The sequence below is a fragment of the Salmo salar genome, chromosome ssa24, assembly GCF_905237065.1.
Source record: "Salmo salar chromosome ssa24, Ssal_v3.1, whole genome shotgun sequence".
Classification (NCBI taxonomy): domain Eukaryota; kingdom Metazoa; phylum Chordata; class Actinopteri; order Salmoniformes; family Salmonidae; genus Salmo; species Salmo salar.
In genome coordinates, this window is record NC_059465.1 from 7,257,321 (window position 1) to 7,282,984 (window position 25,664).

General features: G+C 42.8%; 2 protein-coding genes across 2 annotated transcripts; both read left to right on the forward strand.

Moving 5' to 3' along the window:
* Positions 1-1,437: 1,437 nt before the first annotated feature.
* On the forward strand, positions 1,438-17,644 carry LOC123730362 (adipocyte enhancer-binding protein 1-like; the record flags this gene model as incomplete). Its single annotated transcript, XM_045706609.1, has 11 exons — positions 1,438-2,267; positions 6,211-6,492; positions 6,610-6,657; positions 6,872-7,030; positions 9,166-9,249; positions 10,730-10,807; positions 11,696-11,752; positions 14,665-14,742; positions 14,877-14,986; positions 16,887-17,026; positions 17,446-17,644. Coding segments are annotated over exons 1-11 (1,476 nt in total), but the record flags the coding sequence as incomplete, so codon positions are not given.
* Positions 17,645-17,765: 121 nt separating this feature from the next.
* LOC106596579 (adipocyte enhancer-binding protein 1) lies at positions 17,766-25,243 on the forward strand. Its single transcript, XM_045706610.1, is given in 13 exon segments — positions 17,766-17,799; positions 17,904-17,995; positions 18,246-18,369; positions 18,543-18,739; positions 20,108-20,284; positions 20,718-20,902; positions 21,005-21,275; positions 21,277-21,332; positions 21,652-21,782; positions 21,999-22,138; positions 23,095-23,194; positions 23,455-23,621; positions 23,711-25,243. Coding segments are annotated over 13 exon segments (2,049 nt in total). The 3' UTR covers positions 24,086-25,243.
* Positions 25,244-25,664: the final 421 nt, after the last annotated feature.

The following is a 25,664-nucleotide window of genomic DNA, read 5'->3' on the forward strand; positions in this document are numbered from 1 at the left end:
ACTTGTCCTGGGTCTGCAGCCCAGAGTCTTCAGTGGCGGTCTGCAGCCCAGAGTCTTCAGCGGCGACCTTTAGCCTACAGTCTTCAGCGGGCGGTGGGCGGTCCAAAGCTTCCGGCGATGATCCACGGTCAGGTTCCTCCGGACACACAGAAGCGGGGGATCAGCGGGTGGTGGGGGTGCTACACCCCGAACCAGAGCAGCCGCCAAGTACAGATGCCCACCCGGACCCTCCCCTATAGGTTTAGGTTTGCGGTCCGGGACTATGACATTTCTAAGTGACCCAAAACTTTTGAACGGTAGTGTATGTAAATGTGATATTTCTGTATTTAAATTTGCAAACTTTTTAAAAACATGTTTTCACTTGGTCATTATAGGGTATTGTGTGTATATGGGCAAGGAAAAAATATATTGAATCCATTTTGAATTCAGTCTGTAACACAACAAAATGTGGAATAAGTCAAGGAATACTTCCTGAAGGCACTGTATGTAGAGCAGTAGGTATATTAGAGTGAGATATGTCAAGAATCCAGTATATAAATAAATATGCGGTGTGTATAAAGTGTAACTAAAATGCAATGTAGAGTGGTAGAAATATTAGAATGAACTATGTCGAGAATACAGTATGTAAAAACACAGCTGTCAGGAATCCCGCTTCCTGAGTCTGTTTAATGCCTGAGCTGACTGTTTTTTTGTTTTGGAGTCTTTTGTCTGAGGTTCCTGAACGCACCCTGTCGGGTTGCCAGGCGACGAAGCTAGGCGGGAGAACTTTTGATTGCCCGCACCTGCATCTCATCAACCATCTGCACATCTGGTCCTGATCATCACCTCTTCATAAGCCCTGACCTGACATCCATTCCCTGCCGGATCGTTAGCAACGAACAGTATGTTGTGCCAGCGTATCAGCCTCATGTTTCCTGAGTGTGTTTTGTTATTCTGTACTTGTTGCCGGTGACTCACTCCCATTTACTCTGTCTACAGTCATTCTCCCGGAACATTCAACTCCCTTGCCTGGCCGTCAGTGGATTCAGTGACTTCATTGGATCAACCCATTCACTCTCATCAACTCACCTCCGCTGCCGTTCCGTCTCCTGGATTATTCAATTTACACATCAAGACTACCAATAAATACTCACCTTCATTTTACTCACCTTGTCCTGGTCTGCTTCTGGGTTCTGTCTTAGAGAATCGTGACAAAAGCAAAATTGATATAATTGCAGGAAATTAGCTTCTGGACCTGAGTCAGGAATATAAATTATAAATATGTATGTGAATGGTGTGTATGGGCAGTATGTGAATAGATAAAGGTGTGTATAGCAGTAGTTATACTGTACTTTTCCTCTGTACCTTAAATATTTGTGGGTTTCAATATTGTTAGCACAAACACACTGTCCTCGACTCCTCCCCCCCTTTCCATTCCTGCCTGTTTGTGGCAGTCTGCAGAGGGGAAAGGAGGCGGAAGAAGTGGAAGAAGTGCTCTGCTCCTGGACTAAACTCTTTTCACCTCTCCTTGCTTCTCCAGTGAGCTGCTGCTAAGATCTCCTTTTGATCTCTGCACCTGTTGCAACTCATCAGCCAGGTGAAGGGGATTATATCTCTCTCAGCCATTACTTTTTCAGCTGTCGTTCCAGGAGAGCTGTGGATCTCATTTAGTTAAATTGCAGGACAATTGGACTGCTCTGCCTCCCTCTTCCTCCCTCCCTCACTATTTTCTTCTCTCTGTGTCCAGCCCTGCCTCATGCTCTGAGTGAGTCTGTGTCTGGCTGTGGCTTGGAGCTCCAGAATCTTCCTCACCGGAGAGAAGGCATGGAACACTAGAGTAGAAAACTGAGAGGTAGAATTCTGTGATATAATTCAGATATAGAACACTTCGGTAGAATTTCTGAGTAGCTTTCTGAGCTGGAACTTCTAGCAAGATTTTGGGAAATCTGAACTAGAATACAGAGCTGGAATACTTAATCGGAACACTGAGCTGGAACTTTTCAGTGGAACATTGAGGTAGAATCCTGAGGCAGGTAGAGTAAGGAGGATGGGAGGTCATACTGCAGTGGTGTGTTTGGTTCTGCTGGCCCTATTCTGTGTGCTACTGCCCAGAGCAGGGGAGAGTGCAGGAGGCATTGTCTCTTTAGGCCAGGCTGTAGAGGAGATAGGGATGGAGGCCCTATATAGACAGGAGTCCCAGGATGAACCAGTTAAAGAAGAGGATCTCACAGAGACACAAAGCCAGACTAGCAAGGAAAAGAGAGCCACAGAGGAGGATGCCCTACCAGGTAAGAACGAAGCCAACCCACTGGACATAGACGTCAGTTCAATGTCTAGTTTTTATTTACATTTGGTTGAGTTGTCAACTAGTGTGAATTCAACTCAGCCAAAAATGTCACCCTGTCATTGAGGTTAAAAGTTTGATGAAAAAACTACAAAATTCTCTTATGTTGAAGACTTTTTGCAAATCCGATCAGTTTTCCACGTTGATTCAAAGTTATCACATTGAAGTTTTGGGTTGAAATGACATGGAAACGTTGATTCAACCAGATTTTACCTAGTAGGAACATTCATATTATAATGCTATATATGTTACTAAGTGGAGAATTGGGTCCCATCTGAGTTGTGGCTAGAAACATGGATGGTTTTACCTACTAGATGGGACCCAATTCAGCTGGAGTACAGGCCTTTGTTCCAGCCCAGCAATAACACATCTTATCATCGTATCAGCTAATGATCAAAACCTTAGTAGTAGAATCATCAACAGTGTCTGGTTGTTGGGCTGGAACAGATGCCTCCTTCCAGGACGAGGATTGTAGAACGTTATATGACATCATCAGGCAGGCACAGGGGACAGGGCACAAGGCAGGTGGAGGAGAGTGTTGGTCTTGAAAGAAGCCAGCAGTTTCCTGAATTACCCACACACACCTTTCAGTCACTATGACAAGTCCAACAGTGTCCATACAGTACTCTTACCATACAGTACTCTTACCTGTCTGTCTCCAGCTCACTCATACCTGGACTGTCTCTTGGCCCAAAGCAGAGTAGACCTGGGACTGGGGAAGTTTCAGTCTTCTGCAGTAACAGACCTGGCTGGGCTCTGAGTTCAGCATCTTGGAGACAGATTTGTACAGTCCACTTATATTTTCTGAGATTCACAGCTTAACATGGAGTAAGCTTCAGCACACACATCTGTTGGTTTAATCAGTCCAATTTCCCAATTAAATTGCACTAAAACCTTGTATTTACATGGTAATTACATTAGCTAGTAGGTACTGTATAACTATTTTGTGGGTACACATTGTTACATGGTGCACCACAAACTGTCACGAATCCCACCGAAGGCGGTTCCCCTTCCTATTCGGGCGGTGCTCGGTGGTCGTCGTCACCGGTCTACTAGCTGCCACCGATCCCTTTTTCCCTTTTTTTTGGTTGAGTCTTATTGTTTTCACCTGTTCCTTGTTGGGGTTTGATTAGGAGCTATTTAAGCTGGCAATGCCCGCTTGCTGTTGTGCGGGCTTGTTTCTCCAGTGTAGTGTTGGTGGATGTGTTTATTTGCTTTTACGCAGTACTGTAGTGGGTCCTGTTTTGGCCCGGTCTGGGTTTTGCGCCTAGTGTATTGGCGTGACTGTATTCAGTCCTGTATTAAATTGCATTCGTCCTACCCTCTGCTCTTTGCGCCTGATTCCTGCACCCACACGTTACAAAAACTTACTACTACTGTTACAGGCTACATATTTCTTAAGGACAGGGACAGGACAATGTTGATGATGCTCTGACAGCATGCCATTACAGTTTGACTGGGTTACTAATGGAGAGGAATATTGAATACACATGAATATGACATGAATACACAGCCTCTGTTCCACAGATACAGTTGAAGTTGGAAGTTTACATACAGTACACCTTAGCCAAATACATTTAACAATTCCTGACATTTAATCCTAGTAAAAATGTAGTCTGGCTTTTTTATGGTGGTTTTGGAGCAGTGGCTTCTTCCTTACTGAGCGGCCTTTCAGGTTATGTCAATATAGGACTCGTTTTACTGTCGATATAGATACTTTTGTACATGTTCCCTCCAGCATCTTCACAAGGTCCTTTGCTGTTGTTCTGGGATTGATTTGCACTTTACGCACCAAAGTACGTTCATCTCTAGGAGACAGAACGCGTCTCCTTCCTGAGCGGAATGACGGCTGCATGGTCCCATGGTGTTTATACTTGCGTACTATTGTTTGTGCAGATGAACGTGGTACCTTCAGGCATTTGTAAATTCCTCCCAAGGATGAACCAGACTTGTGGAGGTCAAAAAAATAGTGATTTCTTTTGATTTTCCCATGATGTCAAGCAAAGAGGCCCTGAGTTAGAAGGTAGGCCTTGTAATACATCCACAGGTACACCTCCGATTCACTCAAATGATGTCAAATAGCCTATCAGAAGCTTCTAAAGCCATGACTTAATTTTCTGGATTTTTCCAAGCTGTTTAAAGGTACAGTCAACTTAGTGTATGTAAACTTCTGACCCACTGGAATTGTGATCCAGTGAATTATAAGTGAAAAATGACTTGTGTCATGCACAAAGTAGATGTCCTAACCGACTTGCCAAAACTATAGTTTGTTAACAAGACATTTGTGGAGTGGTTGAAAAACAAGTTTTAATGACTCCAACCTAAGTGTATGTAAACTTCCGACTTCAACTGTAGGTCACTGGCACAGGTATTCAAACAGCCACGAATAGAGAGAGGGAAATACCAATGAATACACTCCACTGACTTCTGTAGTTACACAACTTCTTGTTCCTGATAGAATAATTTGATATCTTGATGATAATAATCAATAATCAATTCGCCTTGACTAATGCCCAAGGTTTGTAAGACAATGGGTTAAATAATTAGGCAAGGACTCAGCTTTCTGCAAAAGGTTTCTGTAGCTTTATTCAGAGAACGTTCTGAGGTCAGGATAACAAAACAGTCATTTTATAGTTCTTGCTTACTTATGCACATGCATTTACACACAAACTGTTGGTGACCTGCATCCCCCATTGACTTCCCACACTGTTTATCACTATCTAGCTCAGCCTGTTCCTTTCCCTCAAGGTTAGGAACCCTTTGAAGTTTTACTGCCTTTACCATCTGTCCCCTACTCCCTACACTAATTACATACACACATTTCTTTCCCTCTCCAGTGGTTCCTGGACTTTCTGGGACTAATCAGACCAATCGATCACTACATTGATCATTACATTGATTATTCATTAACCATGCTGTATGACTAATAATTCATCATGGTTTATTGATTCATTTACCTTTATTAGATAATTCTCTTATCAGTTCCCCAAAACAATACAATACAATACAATACAATGCCCTCCGTGGCGATATAAGCAGCACCATCAGTAAGTAGCACAAGAGCACAATTATATACACATCCTTTACGTAGCATGCAGCATACTGTAAATATGTACATTCAGAGGAAGTGGCAGAAAGAAGAAAATCTTTATTTTATCCTTTACACATCAGATAGAAAAAAAACACGTGATTATGGAATGTTTTAATGCCATGTGACATAATGTAGAAACATTTACATAAACCCAGATGAGATCTCCTTGACCTTGGGTGTGGTGATATCACTGCAGTCCCTCTCCTTGGTGTGTGTGTGTGTGTGTGTGTGTGTGTGTGTGTGTGTGTGTGTGTGTGTGTGTGTGTGTGTGTGTGTGTGTGTGTGTGTGTGTGTGTGTGTGTGTGTGTGTGTGTGTGTGTGTGAGTAGAGGACCTTGTTGTTTCACCATGCGAACAGAGTAGCTTTTCTTCAGCACAGGACACCGTCATCTCCTCTCAGTCACACATCCCCCCCGCCCCCCGTTAGCTCAGCTGTGCCCCCTGCTAGAGTGATTCTGTCTGGGAGATTTCCCCATCCCCTGTCTGGTCCGGGAGTTCGGTCTGTCTGTCTTTGTTTCCCACTGTTTTTCCTCTGTCACCATCTCTCTCTGCCCCCTCTCACTCTATCACTCTATTTCTATTTGTTTATCTGTCTCTCTATCTCTCATCAGTCTACTTCAGTAGCAGAGAGTTGGTGTTGATGTATAGCCTTTGTTTGAATGCCATCTTGTCATATCCTGGCATATCCGACTGCTATAGGATTGTTATGTGCTGTTAAACCTGACATTTGACCCTCATGAATCAATATGTCAAAATGACCAAGTTTATTAACTTTCCTTTCCCCCGTTGACACCAAGCCAGGGTCAGGAGAGCCGAAGAGGAAGAGGAGGGCAAAGGGGATAAAAAGAAGGGCAAGAAAGACAAGAAAGACAAGAAAGACAAGAAAGACAAGAAGAACAAGGAGCCCAAAGTGCCCAAGGCCACCAAGAAGCCTAAAGCAGACAAAAAGCCAAAGAAGGGCAAAGAAAAGGAGCCACGGACAGAAGCACCTACAACTCCACCACCCACAACTACCACACTACCACCTACAACTACCACACCACCACCTACAACTACTACAGAGGTGTACACAGAAGCAGGTAATGCAGTAACACACCACTTTACTACTGGTTGATTAGATTAGATTTTTTTATTGGCTTTGCATTGTGTGAGTAACAAAGTTGTTTGTAATCCTTTGATCTCTGTCCCATCTGAAGCTCCCACAGAACCTGACCCATACCCAGACTACCCCTACCCAGACAACGGTGAGACCATGTGTACAGATGACAAACCATTATAGAATTTCTCTGAAGCCGGTGCCTCAGTGTTCAAATACCACTCAACACTTTATAGCAGAGCCACTTTGTTTATGATCTTATTTGTACCTTGAAAAACCATGTGGATTTTGTTTTATATCTAGCTTAAAAAAATCTCCACACTAATAAAGTTACCTCTACTGTCCATCTGTCCCTCTGATAGAGGATGACTACTGGAAGCCAGATGAGGAGGAGCCCGCAGGCCCAGTGGTCGACCCAGAAGATGACTATTGGAAGGGAGAGGACCCAATGGCCACGCCCCCCACTCCTGTGGTGGATGGAAAGGTGGACAAGGGAGACGAGGACTACTGGGACGCCAGATGTATGTTTCATCCCCCTCTGTGTCCTAAAATGAATGATTCATTGACCGAATGAATGAATGAATGAATCAGGGGAGAACGACTTCCCCCTTTCATTGAAGTCATGAAGTTCAAGGTCGACCAGGGTACTACAGGCGGTTATTGCCAGAAAGCAGGATCCTCCATTATAGGAAATGGGAAAATAGCAATCTTCATGGTCAGTATTCGTGCTGCTATTACATCAGATGTACAGTATGTCCTTGAATCGATTATTTTAAAATCACACACAGAATGCCTTTCTAGCCAATCAGAAACGAGTAGTCAACAACGCTGTGGTATAAATAAGGATAATATTGAAATATCAGTATAATTTAGCGGAACTCAATATTAGGAAGGTGTTCCTAATGTTTGGTATACTCAGTGTATGTATACGGTCTATGGATGGAATAAATGAATGAATGAATGAATGAATGGAACCAAGGCATCAATGACAAAAAATACTAATTTCAATTAACTTTACTAACTACTTCAAAATTATTATCAAAGTATTTTTTTTAAATACTAGCTATTAGTTTAAACGTGTACTATAGGTGTATAACCTACCAGCTCTCACAGTCTCACATCAGAATTAGATGCTGCTGCTGCGCCTTCTTCACCACGCTGTCTGTGTGGGTGGACCATTTCAGTTTGTCCGTGATGTGTACGCCGAGGAACTTAAAACTTTCCACCCTCTCCACTATTGTCCCGTCGATGTGGATAGGGGGCTGCTCCCTCTGCTGTTTCCTGAAGTCCACGATCATCTCCTTTGTTTTGTTGACATTGAGTGTCAATCAAGCCTACCACTGTAGTGTCGTCTGCAAACTTGATGATTGAGTTGGAGGCGTGCATGGCCACGCAGTCGTGGGTGAACAGGGAGTACAGGAGAGGGCTGAGAACGCACCCTTGTGGGGCACCAGTGTTGAGGATCAGCGGGGTGGAGATGTTGTTACCTATCCTCACCACCTGGGTCCCGTCAGGAAGTCCAGGACCCAGTTGCACAGGGCGGGGTCGAGACCCAGGGTCTAGGATTAACCTCTTACATCTAGACGTTCCGCTAGCGGAACACCTGCTCCAATATCCAATGATAGGCGTGGCGCGAATTACAAATTCCTCAAAAATACAAATACTTCCATTTTTCAAACATATGACTATTTCACAGCATTTTAAAAACAAGACTCTCCTTTATCTAACCACACTGTCCGATTTCAAAAAGGCTTTACAGCGAAAGCAAAACATTAGATTATGTCAGCAGAGTACCAAGCCAGAAATAATCAGACACCCATTTTTCAAGCTAGCATATAATGTCACAAAAACCCAGAAGACAGCTAAATGCAGCACTAACCTTTGATGATCTTCATCAGATGACACACCTAGGACATTATGTTATACAATACATGCATGTTTTGTTCAATCATGTTCATATTTATATCAAAAAACAGCTTTTTACATTAGCATGTGACGTTCAGAACTAGCATACCCCCGCAAACTTCCGGAGGAATTTGCTAATAATTTACTAAATTACTCACGATAAACGTTCACAAAAAGCATAACAATTATTTTAAGAATTATAGACACAGAACTCCTCTATGCACTCGAGGTGTCCGATTTTAAGGTTTGGGATAGGGTTAAAATTCAAAAACAACTTTTTATCTCTGGATTTCTCCTCCAGATCCACTCTAAATGGAACCCTTTATGATATTTGCCAACTGGACTCTTTAACCAATGAATCAGGTTTTCCACCTTATATGATGAAAATCTCATCTCATGTGAAGGTTTGTCAGCAAAGCTCAGCTCATCTGTTCTTTGTGTTATAGCTGCAACAGGTTTTCATTACTTTTACTGTGTCCATAATTCCACTACTGTTTCACCCTACCAGATTTCCACTCCTACAGTATCTCACTCTCCTGCACCTCTCCATTTCTCTCTGTTCCCACTCCACCATCTCTCTCCATTCTCATCCTCTCCTTTCTCTGATTTCTCTACTCTTACTTCTCCATCTGCCTCCTTCCTTACTCTCATGTGCCTCTTCGATCTTGCTCTCTCTTTTCTCTTTTGTGCTCTCTTTATTCTCTGAGATCTCCATTCTCACTTTCTCGTTTTCTCCGTTCTCCAATAACAGACGAGGTGCCCGAGAATCTTCCTTTCCCTGATGGTAAAGAGGTCGTCCCCACAGAGAAAGATGACTGGAGCTACGCTGTTACAGGTGACTTACATCTCAATTAGTCAATCAGTCAGTCAGTCGGTCAATCAGTCACCGTTTAGAGGGCCACATTGTATGCTGCTATTCCTCCTTCCTAAGAATGAAAAACAACCGCTGTTTTAGGGTTTATAGTGTGGAAGTAGATCCTGTAAACCATATGCTTAGACCTAGATTCAATCAGATCAGCTGATGTTTTGGCGGTGTCTGAGGTTTAACTGCGTTGGAGCTGTCAAATCGGTGAGCAGCTGCTCTTGATCATTGTCACGAAGCCACACCCATCCCACTCACATAAGAATTTCAGGACGAGAAAGTGTAGGCTATATAGAAATAATGGCACTCGGAGACAGCAAGGGGTCTAACTGTAGAACCTAGTTTCTAGATTTCAATATAAAAATGTATTTTATCAAACAAACCTTTGCTACATTTTATCTCTGGGACCCTCAGGATGACAAATCAGAGCAAGAATACTGAATGTAAGTACATTATTTACCTTCAGAGTTGAATGTATCAAACCAGTTGCCGTGATAAAAGTGTTTTGTTGTTGTGCACTCTCCTCAAACAATAGCATGGTATTTTTTCACTGTAATATCTACTGTAAATTGGACACAGCAGTTAGATTATAAAGAATTTAAGCTTTCTGCCCATATAAGACATGTCTATGTCCTGGAAAGTTGTCTGTTACTTACAATGTCATTCTAGTCACATTAGTGCATGTTAGCAACAACCGTCACGGTTTAGGGACACCGATCCCGTAGAGGTTAATGCAACTCTGTGCAGCCAATGCCAATGTCTGCTTTAGGCATAATGCCTGGAGACGCTTGTGGATTTGATAGCTCTAACGCAGTTCCACCTCCAACATCGCCAAAACAATCTCTATGCTGATGTCGGCTAAAGCGGATCAGATTGAATAGAGCTCTTGGTCCAGGGAATGACATCAGAGTAGGAGGCTAGATCATCACCCTGCTTTTTAGAGGAGAGCGAGTGGGTGAGAGTGTAGTTCAAAACAGTCAACGGCTTTTCATGGTTTTGTTTTTGAGCAAGAAGCCTTTCACAAGATGGCTGCTCTGTTATATTCCTTGTAAACTTAAATTAAACATTTAACTAGGCAAATAACAGGCAGCGTGTTATGCTAGCTTTATGTGGGTCCAAACAGAGAGTGTCTGTTGTGGATGCAGAAATAAAGGATCTGTTCCACCATCACTGTAGTAGAAAATTACTGTATTAATGTTTTGAAACTACATACTGCATTTTAGCTCCCGAGAGCTTCGGAAGGCACACATTAAACCAAAGAGACTCTCTCTGTTATGTTGTTTAGTAAAAATAGATTAGTACTACTAGACAGGCTGCCAGTCTGTTTCTGCTTGAGCCAGGTTGTTGTGGTTTTGCCATGGCAGTTATGTACTGTTGAATCAATGCAGAAACAGTGTGCTACTCAGTCTAGGCTACTGGAGTGATGTGTTTGTGTTTTCTCCTTCCAATACAGAGGAGCTTGTTACACCACCACCCACCTATGAAAGCCCATGGTACGAGGAGTATGACTACGGCCATAGTGGTGGACAGAGTATGTACACACACGGGCACACACACACAGTCCTTGTGGGGACCAAACAATTGATTCCCATTCAAAATCCTATTTTCCCTAACCCCTAAGCCTAACCCTTAACCTAACCCTAACCTTACTCATGAACCTAAACCTAACCCTAACCCTTAAACCTAACCCTTTAAACATAATTCTAACCTTAACCATAATTGCAACCCTAAACATAACACTGCGAAATGTCTCCACTTGTCTGTATTTTCCTTGATTTACTATCCTTGTGAGGTAAAACCTAAAACGCACTGACACACACACATGCACTCTGCACTGTAAAATAAACCCTTGGCCAAATCTTCACTAGAAATATGTTTTTCATTTCAATGGGACCCTGCGGTGAAATAAAGATTAGACACAATAAAGAATAAAGAACTGGCCCTTTACCACGGAGTCAAAAGTAGTGGGCCTACACTTCTCATTCCCCACAAGAATGAAAAAAAAGAAGTGTATACTGTTTCAATTATATGGTCTGTTGTCTAAGTTTGGGTTAAGCAAGACTTTGGCAGCTGATGTTCCAAACTCCCAAATAAGAAAATGCCAAGTAACTGGAGCAAACAACAGTCAGATCAAGATTATTACACCTTCAAACACTTTGTCATGTGGCAAACCTTAAGAAACACCTGGGCCTGTTCAGGAGGGGAAAACGTTATAGAATGTTTGTGTATATTATGATTGTCTGTCAGGTACAATAGGAAATCATGACGTTATCTGTTATTCTAGCTGCAACGTTCTAAATGTTTCACTCCACTGAAAACACCCCGCATACACAGTATACTGTTACATGTAATGGGGAGGTGGGGGGAAAGTAACCTCAAGTTCATCCATGATTGTTTTTCCCTCCTTTGTTTACCACAGCGAAAAAACAGGAGGAGAGAGAGAACCAAAGGAAAGAAAAGGAGAGAGAGGATAGAGGTATTGTGCACAGCCTTTTTTCCATTATGATCTGAAGGACTGTGATCTATCTATCTTCAGTTGTAGATACTTCACATTATACAGTAACATTTACATGTTGGTCATTAAACAGACACTCTTATCCAGAGCAACTTACAGTTAATGCACTCACAGAAAAATTCTGGGTTAAAAACAACCCAATTTGGGGTTTTTGGTAACTCAGCGCTATGTAAATATTGGATAGAATTCACACTGGGTTATTTTGACCCAGTCAACCGATTGGGTTGCGTAAATAACTCAACATGTTGGGTTGTTGGGATTACCCAAACATTAATTTAACGATCAGTTGGGTTTTTATTAACTTTCATTCTGGGTTGACGAGCAATTTTAGGATCATGTTGTTGATTTTTTTAAACAAAGTCCACAAGACACAGAACTCCCTTTTGCAAAACAGTAAATGCGTTTTCAAAATATAGTTGCCTTCTCAAAACATAAATACATTAATCAAAACTATATTATACCATCAAAATTGCAAATACATTCATCAAAAGAACACAACTGCCCTGCAAAAACATTAACTCAACCATACTTTTGTCCAAACAGACAAAACAGAAAGTTAGTCTTTCTTTTAAAAAGCCTAGTAGATCAAAACATTTTCTTTGCATTCACTAAATCATGAACAAAATTGGAAGTACAAAAGTAAACTAAAGTGCAGAATTATGGGCAATCACTCTCCTTTTATGCATATTTCACCAAACAATTTAATTCTTTTCAAATCAAATTTTATCCCTGATAAAAAAATTAAAAAAATTGCACATTGTGCAGCATTCATTCATGGGTGTCATCACAATCCATTTCCATGTACAATTACATAGGTTAGTTTGCTCATAGTTTTTTAGTTTCCAATTAGGCACAGAAACACAATCCCACATTAGAAATAGGAAAGGTGACTACAATTGAGGAACACAACTGATATGAATGTACAGTATAGGCCTCAATCCACATCAAAGCAAAACTCTATAATGGAAGGTGTAAAATAAAAATAATTTTTATTTTTTATTTTTTTAACAAAACAACAAAAAGTGTCCCAATGTCTGCAACCCAGCAGGTGGGTCAGCCAAACAACCCAGCATTATTTTGTGTCCATTAAACTAAGGTAGGTAAAACAACCACATATCGGAGTCATTGCAAGTAAAACTTAGTAACACTGCAATGTCATACTTTGCACTGTCAAAGCTCCCAGTCAAGCAGATGAACACGTCACTCACAGAATCATAATGTAGTGGAGGAATATCAGTCCCTAATGGTTCATGTTTCCGCTTAAAGCGAATGAGGAAAGAAACACAGATATCAGTCTCTACCTGGGCATTGCAAACATGTAGCTGTGAAGCTTCAGTATGGCTTCACTTGCTAAGACGAGGGTCAAAAGTTAATTCTATCTAGAATAGGACAAATCTGAACCATAGAAATGTGTTGTGAGGGAAGGAAAGGTCGCTGGTTTGAATCCCTGAGTCAATTAGGTGAACAATCTGTTGCTGTGCCCTTGAGCAAGGCACTTAAGCCTAATTGCTTCTGTAAGTCCCTCTGGATAACAGAGTGTGCTAAATGACTTAAATGTAAACCTATTTAACCTGTATTGGTGCATGGAAGAAGCTTTGAGCTGGAGCAGAAAGAAAGGGAGAGACGGGACAGCAAAGAGAGGTTACAGAACATGCTGGAAGGAAAGATGAGGGAAAAACAACATAAAGGATAGAAACAGAGGAGTAGCGAGTCTAACAGTAATGGAGGGGAGAGATGTTGAAATCACGAGCTTAGAATGAAGATCGAAACACTTGGGATAAGAACCAACAGCTGTTGCCACATGTTCCATTCTGTACTGTACCTCCTGTACAGCGAGGAGAGTAGAACCAGCTAAATGTATAATCAGAATGGAACCAGGGACTTTTGTCTATGGGAGATTACACTGAGTGAACAAAACATTAAGGACACCTGCTCTTTCCATGACATAGACTGACCAGGTGAATCCAGGTGAAAGCTATGATCCCTTATTGATGTCACTTGTTAAATCCAATTTAATCGGTGTAGATGAAGGGGGGACACAGGTTAAAGAAGGATTTTTAAGCCTTGAGACATGGATTGAATATGTGACAAAATATTTAAGTGCCTTTGAATGGGGTATGGTAGTAGGTTGCCAGGCGCACCGGTTTGTGTCAAGAACTGCAACACTGCTGGGTTTTTCACGCACAACAGTTTGCCGTGTGTATCAAGAATGGTCTGCCACCCAAAGGACATCCAGCCAACTTGACACAAGTGTGGGAAGCATTAGAGTCAACATGGGCCAGCATCCCTGTGGAACGCTTTAGACACCTTGTAGAGTGGGGGACGGGGACGGGGGCATACTCTGTCCACCACTATCTGTGATTTCACATGTGTATGTAGAACAAAATCACATTTAATACAAAATGTGACAGCTTTCTCATCCAGTTAGATATATTGACACTTTTAGCAGGGTTACCCATAAAATGTGACTGGTGGTTATGAACGTTTGGATACAAATTCAGGAATGTGCTGATTAAAATCAGATTGTTATTTTTTTTTCTTCAGTAAATCTAAGACAGGTCGTTATGAAAGTTTGGATACAACAGTTCCTCATTCGCACACTGTTGTATCCAAACTTTCATAACGGCCTGTCTTAGATTTACTGAAGAAAAAAAGAACAATCTGAATTTAATCAGCACATTCCTGAATTTGGAGAAACAGAATACATCTGGTTTCCTTCCTATCTGCAATGTGAAGGCATCTGGATCCTCTGAGGCATTACTGCATTTGTCGATACACACACACACACACACACGTGCACGCACGCAAGCGGTCACACAGAGAATCTATTACTGGGATTGTAGTTAGTGATTGACTATGGTGCTGTTTGACAGAGAGAGCTCAGCAGAGGAGGGAAGAGGAAGAGAGGGCCAAAGCCAAGAAGAGGCCACACGTATTCAAGGAACCCAAAAGTAAGTAACTTGCTACCATCCAATGATACAATACTCGGTTAGCAAGAGTTTTAGCAAGAGCTTAAGAGCTTTTCCATTGTGGTTTGAAGTTTTTGTGATGTGTGTGTGACTGAGATGTTTTCCCCTGGTGGCAGAGTGTCCTCCCCTGGGTATGGAGTCTCATAGGATAGAATCAGACCAGCTGCTGGCCTCCTCCATGTCTCACTACCGCTACAGCCAAGCCAGGGCACGACTCAACATACAGGTAACCCTAACCCTTACACACTAACACTAACCTTCACACACTAACCCTCACACACTGACCTTAACCTTCACACACACTAACCCTCACACACACTAACCTTAAACTTCACACCAGGGGCGAAAATCTGATATCAACTTTGGAGGGGACAATTACATGAAATTTTCTCAAGAGCAATTCCTGAGGGGGACACCAAAAGTAGTGCTGTAACACATAGCCTACATTGTAATATGGTAAATGTATATTGAGGAACCAAAGAAATAAGGTGTTTGCCGTACTCCTAACTACCGGTACCCAAAACTACACAACTAATCACAACAGCAATACCATTGCCTTTAACAAATCTTAGTTCAGTCACCAGTTTAAGTTGAGAGTGGGGTTATCCATTTCATTTTCCAATTATGTTCCTATTTTACAAGTCAAAAAAACTGAGAACCTTTCATAATGTTGCCAAACAAAGACTCAACAAACTTACCTGAGACTCCCTGTCTCTGCCATTCTCTCCCTGCATATCTGTCCCCAACTCTGCTGTCTGTGTGCCATCTGTTGCCTGCTCTGCCTAATGACATCATTGTGAATCATTTCCATTAGAATTTCATTTATTTCTTATGAACATTTTATCAACTAGTCTTTGAGATATTAGGCTACTAGGGTTCTTACTATGCGTTTTGGTGTATTGAAAAATACTCTGATGTCCGTCTTTTATTTTTCTGCCATTTTTCTACCTGGCTGGCTACACACACAGTGTGTAGGTTATTTACAGTAGGAGATGGGCTTCTATCATCTTCAATCATTCTATTTGGGCTTCGATCGAAAAGGTAGCTAGCAAATGTGAAACGGATTAAAATGACAAGAGTTGACAGCGGTATGAGTTCACCATTTACACAACATATGCTGCAACCTTTTGTAATTTTAATAGTTTGTTTCATATTGCCTGGCTTCCAACAATAGCTGAATTTGCAAAGCTAGCGAGCACCAATTCAGTTGCAGTGGTGTTTGCTATAATCTTTGCTACCCGGGTTAAATAAAGGTGAAATAAAATAAATAAATAAATAAAAGTTCCCTTGCGACAATTTAGCTTTTGCAACGAGACCATTAAATATATTTAAGACAATGGTAGAAGAGAGTGTAGTTCTGTTCAGTTTGGATTTCAGTTTATCGCTAACCTTATCACAGGGACTTTGAAGCACTAACTTACATCATCTGCCTGCTGATCTTGGAATAAATTGACGATAGCAAAGATTCCATCTTTGACGACGCCACATAAATGGAATAGGTACTAGCTAGCTTAATAGTTAATATTTGCGCGCTAGCTCTGCATATTCACAGAGTGTGTGTGCGCGATCGACTGGATTAACCTCACGTCAGTTACGTGCATTGAGTGCCTTTCAGACAGTAGATACGACCTCTCTGTTACCTAGCAAGCTAAGGAACTGGCAGTGGATCAAACCATTGTGAGGCAAAGGGTGGGGGGGTCGCAATCTTTTGAAACTTAAAAACGCGCTATTAAGTGTCTATAATCAGCACAATTGCTTTCATTGCATTTTATTAATATTATTTAAATTACATAGTTATGTTTCAGTGATATATTGGGGGGGACAAATCAAATTTTTCCCAGGATGGGGGGGTCGTGTCCCCCCCGTCCCCCCCGGGATTTCCGCCCCTGCTTCACACACTAACCCTCACACACTGACCCTAACTCTCACACACTAAGTCTAACCCTCTCACACTAACCCATAACCCTTATACACTAACCCTCACACATTAACCCTAAGTCTCAGTACTGCTCCAGCCAACACAGAGCATGACTCAACATGCAGGTAGACTCCTCACACTAATTCAAACCTGACGGTAAGCCCCCTTACCCACATCTCCAACACTGTATGGTTTCCATGGTTTCCAGGCTTCGGATGATGAGGAGGACATGCATGGTGGGGCGTGGTGTCCTAACCCAGAGGACAATATTCACTGGTTTGAGATGGACGCTCGCAGAGCAACAGAGTTTACTGGGATCATAACACAGGGACGAGACTCACGCAACGAGTAAGACACACAAGCACACACACGTTTATTTTACTATCCTTGTGGGGACCAAAACATGCGTTCCCAATCAAAATCCTATTTTCCCTAACTCCTAACCCTAAACCTTAACCTTAACCCTAACCCCTAACCCTGAAACTAAATCTAACCCTAACACACATAATCCTAAACCTAATCCCTAACCTTAATCTTAATTCTAACCCTAAAATAGCCTTTTTCCTTGTTTTACCCTCCTTGTGAGGACTTCTGGTCCCCACAAGGATAGTGAAACCAAACCAAACCACACGCGCACACACACACACACACACACACACACACACACACACACACACACACACACACACACACACACACACACAGACAATTTCAGACATATCAAAGACAAAATGGTGACAACATTTGTGTGCGTCTTTCTGTTTCAGGATTGACTTTGTGACATCGTACTACGTGCAATTCAGTAATGACAGCAGAGAATGGAAAACCGTCCATGACGGTTACTCTGACTGGGTGAGTCTGTCAGCCTCGCTGCTTCAAATGTACTTTGGTCCCAGGGTTCACTCTCATGCTCTTTTTATGGGGCACAAAAGTTCACCATGTCAAATATATTTGTCTCTCCCTCTCTCTTTACCCCCTCCTCCCCTCTCTCTGTCTCTAGTTGTTTTTGTAACTCTGATAATACCCCTGTGCTGAATCATTACTGAGCCCATACTAGCACGCTACATCAAGTTATCCCTCAGAGCTAATGTATTTTATAGCTATAGGCTGCCCACTGCCTGGTGAGTGACACACGCACCCACCCTACTAGACTTCTGGTCCCCACAAGGATAGTAAAACATAAAACACACGCAAACATTCACACTGTGCATTTTCATTTCCTCAGACCCCACCAGTGCCTACCAGAGGCTGCAGAATGAGGTGACTCCCGTCCAGTACCTGGACTTCAGACATCACAACTACTCAGACATGGTCACGGTGAGACGGAACATTCCCATTTCAGGGGACTTCAAACCTTAAGGTCATCAGTACCACCTGTTTGAACTTGAATCAGGTCTAATGTTTTGTCTGACGGATTGTGACAACTGACTTCAACTCTGTCTTGACACTTTGGCGATTCATTTAATAAGATTTGTTGTGCTTGAACAAAGACTTGCACAGACTCACTGAAGGTGTCCCGGGCCAGGGCTGGTAACTGCTGCTTTCCCCTGTGTGTCTCTTCTGGTAGATGATGAAGTCTGTGTCTGAGGAGTGTCCCAACATCACCAGTATGTACAGCCTGGGTCGCAGCTCTAACGGACTGGACATCCTGGCCATGGTGATATCAGGCAACCCCACAGAACACGAGATAGGTGGGATGAAACCAATATTGTGTCTGTGTCCACAGTTTTCAGAACATGCACCCATTAGTTATTCAAGGCTAACTGCACCCCTTTGTTATTCCAGGCGAACTTTCATAGAAAGCTCTGTACTCGTGTCCTCTCAAGCATGGAAAGACAATGACAATCTGTGTTTTTCTCCTTAGGTGAGCCGGAGTTCCGCTACACGGCCGGTCTCCATGGAAACGAGGCGACGGGGCGGGAGATGGTTCTTCTTCTGTTGCAGTACCTGTGTAAGGAGTACAATGATGGCAACCCCAGAGTGCGCCGCCTGGTGGAGGGAATACGTATCCACCTGGTGCCCTCACTCAACCCTGATGGGCAGGAGAAGGCCCTCACAGTGGTCAGTACTGGATATTATACGGTTCATTCTTGAATTGCGGTGGTAAATGTTGTCCCTTGACTTTGGCACCATGTAAAAACAATAGAAAATGACAAAAACATTAAAAAGAATACATTCTAATTTTATTTCACTGTTATTTAATAAGAAAACATATGTAAGTCCTTTATACTGCAAAACAACTATTTGTATGCATTGTTGAAACTACTGGGGGTTAGCAAATTGGCTTGCCCCATTGGCGATGTGTAGAGGTGTAGTGACATGTTTTGGGGTTTAGAGATACTGTATCTATCTATTTTTGAATGCTAGACAGTAAACAAAAGTATTTAATATTGTTTACTTTAGACCTCCCAAACTCAACTCTGGACCTTGAAGCCAGTTCCACTGTATTGTTTCATTGTTCCCCTCTAATCAGGGACTGATTTAGACCTGAGACACCAGGTGGGTGCAAATTAATTATCGGGTAGAACAGAAAACCAGCAGGCTCTGGACCTCGTAGGGTAAGAGTTGAATACTCTTGCTGTAGATCAATAAAAACACCTATTGTTTTACTAGTATAATGTGTGTCCCTCAGTTTTATGTCATTGGTGTTACCACTTTGAAAATCGCTGATTACAAAGATATACAAGGACCTTGAGCATTTTTTCCCGTGGCAAACTGTTATTGAGGGAGGGTTCTATCTTAAAGAAAATGATTAGCTTATCACGACCTTTCAGTATGTCATAAATTTGAGAATTTCATTCATCATTTTGCGTCACTTGGTGTCAGCCAGTTTAAATAAATGGAAATAATTAATCACTTTAGTAAATAATTTTTAAAGGATTGACCTTAGATTTGAGCATTTGTGGCCTCCATTTCAGAAAATCCTCATTGGTGTTACTACTCCACCGGTGGCACAATGTTATCATAATGGTAAAAAACATATTTTAAATCATTAAGCTACCATATTAGTTGATTTAGAATGGGAAGATGTACCCAACTACATTTAAATAAAAAATCAAGTCATTCTTTTCCAAAATGCCATTCCAAAATTCCACCGCAATTCAAGAACGACCCTTACAGGGAAATACAGCCTGTATTTATACTTTACACTTCCAGGGTGCAAATCTATTTTCTTCTATTAAGGAAAATGGGTGCCAGACAGTGTCTGATTTAGCCAACTTGTTGTCCTGTAGGAAAGTATTGTTGTATGCAGGAACAGTCTAGCGCCCAACTTTATTTTCCTCAAGAGAAGAAAACATATCTCATATGTTAAGTCAAGACTAGAGACATTCAAGCAAATCCTAAGACGTTTGGTTTTAACATGTTGATATTACTGCAGTAAATATGCAGTCCATATCCCCATAACATCCTGTCCCATTGACACCACAGGGTTCCGAGCTGAGTGGTTGGACAACAGGCCACTGGACGGAGGACGGCCATGACATCTTCCAGAACTTCCCTGACCTGAACAGTGTTTTGTGGGAGGCCGAGGACAAGGGCATGGTGCCCAAACTGACCCCCAATCACCATGTCAAGATCCCTGCAGATCAAGAGGGGGATGACAGGGTGTGTGGAGGGAGGGAGGGAGGGTGGGAGGTTGGGAGGGTGGGAGGGAGGGAGGGAGGGAGGGGAAGGTAAGGGAGAAAGGGAGGGGATGAAGACAGGAGGGAAGGAAATGTAGATGGTGTGAAGAGCAGAGACAGTACAAGGAAGTCCATTTCTCTGTTTATCAACTTAACAAGGGGACTCGAGTGGCACAGCGGTCTAAGTCACTTCATCTCAGTGCTAGAGGTGTCACTACAGACCCTGATTCGATTCCAGGCTGTATCACATCCGGCCGTGATTGGGAGTCCTATAGGGCAGCGCACAATTGGACCAACGTCCTCCGGGTTAGGGTTTGGCCGGGGAAGAACATCATTGGAAATAAGAATTTGTTCTTAACTGACTTGCCTAGTGAATTAAAAAAAGATGGCTGCTGTTTGTTCTTCTTGTCCTGCAGATTGCTGTGGAGACTCGAGCCATCATCTTGTGGATGGAGAGCCACCCATTCGTACTGGGGGCCAACTTCCAGGGGGGAGAGAGGTTTGTGGCGTACCCCTACGACAATCACCGCCTAACCAAGACCGCCGGCGCCAGCACCAGAGAGGGCAAGAGAGAGAGGGCACAGAGCCGCAAGAAGAGACAGTACGAGGCTCTTTCTCTTCCTGCACTCTTGCTATTTTTGGCAGGAGTAATAATGATATGAAACCAAATAAACAATCAACTCAATTTAAATCATTCTTCTAGGTACGAGGAGTTTGAGGAGCCGGTGGAAGATCATAGAAACAGGGGATACCAGCAGCCAGAAGAAGACCAGTGGAACAGGGGATACCAGCAGCCGGAAGAGGACCAGTGGAACAGGGGATACCAGCAGCCAGAAGAAGACCAGTGGAACAGGGGATACCAGCAGCGAGAAGAAGACCAGTATAACAGGAGATACCAGCAGCCGGAGGAGGAGTGGAGGGGACATGGCTATGGCCACAGGGAAGAGGAAGAGGAGGATGACAGAGGGAGAGGGGGGGTACGCAGAGCCTGAGGATGAACCCAGGGCCACAGCAGACGCCTCCTTTTTCAGGTGTGTAGCATAAAGTAAATGTTTTTATTTAACTAGGCAAGTCAGATAAGAACAAATTATTATTTACAATGACGGCCTACACCGGCCAAACCCGGACGACGCTGGGTCAATTGTGCACCGCCCTATGGGACTCCAAATCACAGCCGGTTGTGATACAGCCTGGATTCAAACCAGATTGTCTGTTGTGACACCTCTAGCACTGAGATGTAGTGCCTTAGACCGCTGTGCCACTCGGGAGCCCAAGTTAACCACAGATCTAGGATCAGATTACCCTATCTGACTGTGTGTGTGTGTGTGTGTGTGTGTTTGTGTGTTATAGGTGGTTGGCCATCTCTTATGCCTCTACTCACCTGTCGATGACATACACTTCCCACGGCACCTGTCACGGCGATGACATCACTGGAGGCATTGGAATCGTCAATCGCGCCAAGTGGCAGCCCGTCACAGGAAGTAAGGACCGACAACATCCCTTTTTTATTCCATTGTTATCTGCTGTTCATTAAGACATTACATAGAGTAGTTCAAAAAGGTTGAAACCTGTAATGTAACATTGATCAGAGTAAAGGACCCAGTTTTGGGGGCAATGGTGCTCTCTGGTGGCTCATCATTTGCATTGCAGGTTCTCATTGCCACCTGTCTTCCCCCCCCCTCTCCCTCCATCCTCAGGTATGAATGACTTCAGCTACCTGCACACTAACTGTCTGGAGCTGTCAGTGTTCCTGGGCTGTGATAAGTTCCCCCATCAGAGTGAGCTGGTCATTGAGTGGGAGAAGAACAGAGAGGCCATGCTCACCTTCATGGAGCAGGTACACACACAGACACACGTATGCACACACATAGAAACAATTAACACTTTTTGAGAGTATACCAAACACACACACGGTCCTGGAGTGTGGCCGTAGAGCAGTGGTATTCAAAGCTGGGGTCGCCAAAATATATATATATATATATATATTACTATATATATACTGTATATACACAGTGCATTCGGAAAGTATTCAGACCCCTTGAATTTTTCCACATTTTGTTATGTTATAGTCTTATTCTAAAATGGAATTCATTTAAAAAAAATCCTCAATCTACACACAATACCCCATAATGACAAAGTGAAAAGAGGTTTTTATAATTTTTTGCAAATGTATACCTTATTTACATAAGTATTCAGACCCTTTTCAATGAGACTCGAAATTGAGCTTAGGTGCTTCCTGTTTCCATTGATCATCCTTGAGATGTTTCTACTTGATTGGAGTCCACTTGTGGTAAATTGGACATGATTTGGAAAGGCACACACCTGTTTATATAAGGTCCCACAGTTGACTGTGTATGTCAGAGAAAAAACTAAGCCATGAGGTCGAAGGATTTGTCTGTAGAGCTCCGAGACAGGATTGTGTCGAGGCACAGATCTGGGGAAGGGTACCAAAAAATGTCTGCCACACTGAAGGTCCCAAGAACACAGTGGCCTCCATCATTCTTAAATGGAAGAAGTTTGGAACCACCAACACTCTTCCTAGAGCTGGCCGCCTAGCCAAACTAAGCCATCGGGGGAGAAGAGCCTTGATCAGGGAGGTGACCAAGACCCCAATGGTCACTCTGACAGAGCTCCAGAGTTCCTCTGTGGAGATGGGAGAACCTTCCAGAAGGACAACCATCTCTGGGATCGCAAGAAATTATTGTGGGAAAAATGGGGTCCCCACTGAAAAAGTTTGTATACCACTGCTGTAGAGTGACTGACCTTTTGAACCCTGGTTTTCACCCCACCCAGGTGCAGCGTGGGATCAGGGGCGTGGTAAAAGACAATGAGGGGAACCCCATCGCTAATGCTACAGTTTCTGTAGAGGGGGTCAACCATGATGTCTCTACAGGTGGGTACAGTGTGTGGCTTTGTGTTAACCATGTCCCATAGGCTACTGCCCTTGGCATTCTGACTGCTGTGAACACATGAATGTAGCTATGCACTGTTATATTGGTATATTCATTAAACTACAGCTGGGGTAGATATTGGTAACAACCTGTTGTCCCTTCCCCCTGAACAAATCTACATGCAGTGGACGTCCAGGAGCCTGCCAGTGCTATCTTTACTGAGTGTGCAGTCTAAGCCCTCTCCTCTCTGCTTGCTCCACAGCTGTAACAGGGGACTACTGGCGCTTGTTGAACCCAGGTGAGTACCGTGTGACGGTGCGGGCAGAAGGCTTCGCCCCCCTGACCAAGCTGTGTGTGGTGGGCTACGAGGCAGGGGCAACTACCTGCAGCTTTAACCTGGCCAAGTCCAACTGGGACCGCATCAAACAAGTGGGTACTGCTACACCTACAATTAGAGTGCCTATTAGCCACTTTAGAGCCATTGAAGCACTATATAAATGCTATCTATTCATCCACAGATCATGGCCCTGCACGGCAACAAGCCCATACGCCTGCTCAGCCACGGCAACGGCGGAACAATATGGCACATGGTCCCCAATGGTAACAGGAATATGGAGTTTCACGGACATGCACTCATGGATTCTACGACGCGTGACCAGAGAAGGAAAGAGCTAGGGCTCGACCGCCCCCGTCATCTACGGCAACAGAGACTGATGAGATTGACAAAAACGTTGCCCCCGACGACCACGCCGGTTCCCACAACAACAGAGGCAGAGCCCACCACTGCTTGGTACGACTCGTGGTTCATAGGAGAGGGGCAAATGTCGGCACCGGAAAGTTTCACGGACTCCATCTTGGATTACAAATACGAGTACAAGATCGACGATTACTAAACTAAACACCAAGGCCTTGTTCCAATACATTTACAATACATCCTTCCTCCCCACTTCCTTGAAGAAATCAAGGTAGGAAGGGAGGAAGTATGCATTCTAAGGTATTTGAACAGGACCGATGTCATAGTCCTGAGCCCAGGCTGTTAACTCAATTCTTAGAGTAGACAACTAAGTGACCCCTTAATGGCATATTTGGGATTTTGGCAATGATGCCCTTTATCTACTTCCCTAGAGTCAGAGGAACTCGTAGATATGATTTTTATGTCTCTGTGTCAAGTATGAAGGAAGTTCGAGTTAGTTTTGCAAGCCAATGCTAACTAGCATTAACACAATGACTAGAAAGATGCTTGCAGATACCCATAGACTTCCAGTCATTGCGCTAAAGCTAGTTAGCAATTGCGCTAGCGCTAGTTAAGAACTTCCTTCAAACTGCACACAGATACATAAAAAATGGTATCCACGAGTTCATCTGACTCTGTGGAAGTAGATAAATCCCAAAGTATCCCTTTAAAGAACTGACAGGTAGGGGTAGGTTTAAGCAAAATGCCTGAAACTCCAATAACTCTGGTAGCCCCCCAGCCATCCATTCTTTCAGATCAACAAAGGAGCTACAAGAAGTGTTTAGGTATATCTGCAAAAACTGATTAAAGGAACAATGCAGTGTTGAATGCAAGAACAGTCATGTACACAAGCTAATGTCAGTGGTCTGTATAACTGCTCGAGTAGGTCTTTTAATACAACGTTAACACACACAAAAATGTCAGTTTAGAGTAGAAAAATAGAACCACTGATATCTGGAAAATAAATGTTATACCAATTCAATTTAAAAAGTTGTTGCAAAGCTTTCCTAGAGAATGTACTTCAGAGATCATGTAGATGTGGTGGTTGCAGATTACGCACTTGTTTTACTATCGCCTCCACCCTTGAAGAGTCAAAACAAAGAATCAAAGTTTCTGTTTTTCTTATAAAAGTGTGGATTAATTTACATTATTTTCACACATTGACAGCAAAGTCATAATATCGACATACAGTAACTTTACAAAATGTTTGTTGAATAGTAAGAGAGTAATCAAAAGAGATTTTCTTAAATGTTCCTCATAATTTAGCTGAGGAAGAGGAAAGTTATTTTTTCAATTAATAAAGGCTTGTTTACATACAGCATTTGTTTTGTTCATGTCCACACTGAGCAAAAATGTGACCGACCGCCTCGATTCGGTCTTATGTAGCAGAATTTGAAATTGTGTTTTTTACATTGGATAAAAGTAGAGACTCAGAACTAGAAATTGGTATATCATACACTGCAGTTGAGAAATAATGGGAAAGTAATTCTGCTTTGAAAGTTGATAAAGTTGGTCCTTGAATGTTTTGGTACACCTACTGGAGAGCTCTGTCTACACCCATTCTGCATTGTTAACACCCTCTTAAGCCTTAGCCCCACCCATCTCTGTGGGTGGGGCTAAGGATTCACATGTGAGGCCATGTTCTAAACAGAGTGAGTAGTTTAGTAAACAACCAGAGATTAAGACTAAAAGTGGTCAAAGTAGTAGCCTACAATAAGGAAAAACTCCAGGTAAAAATA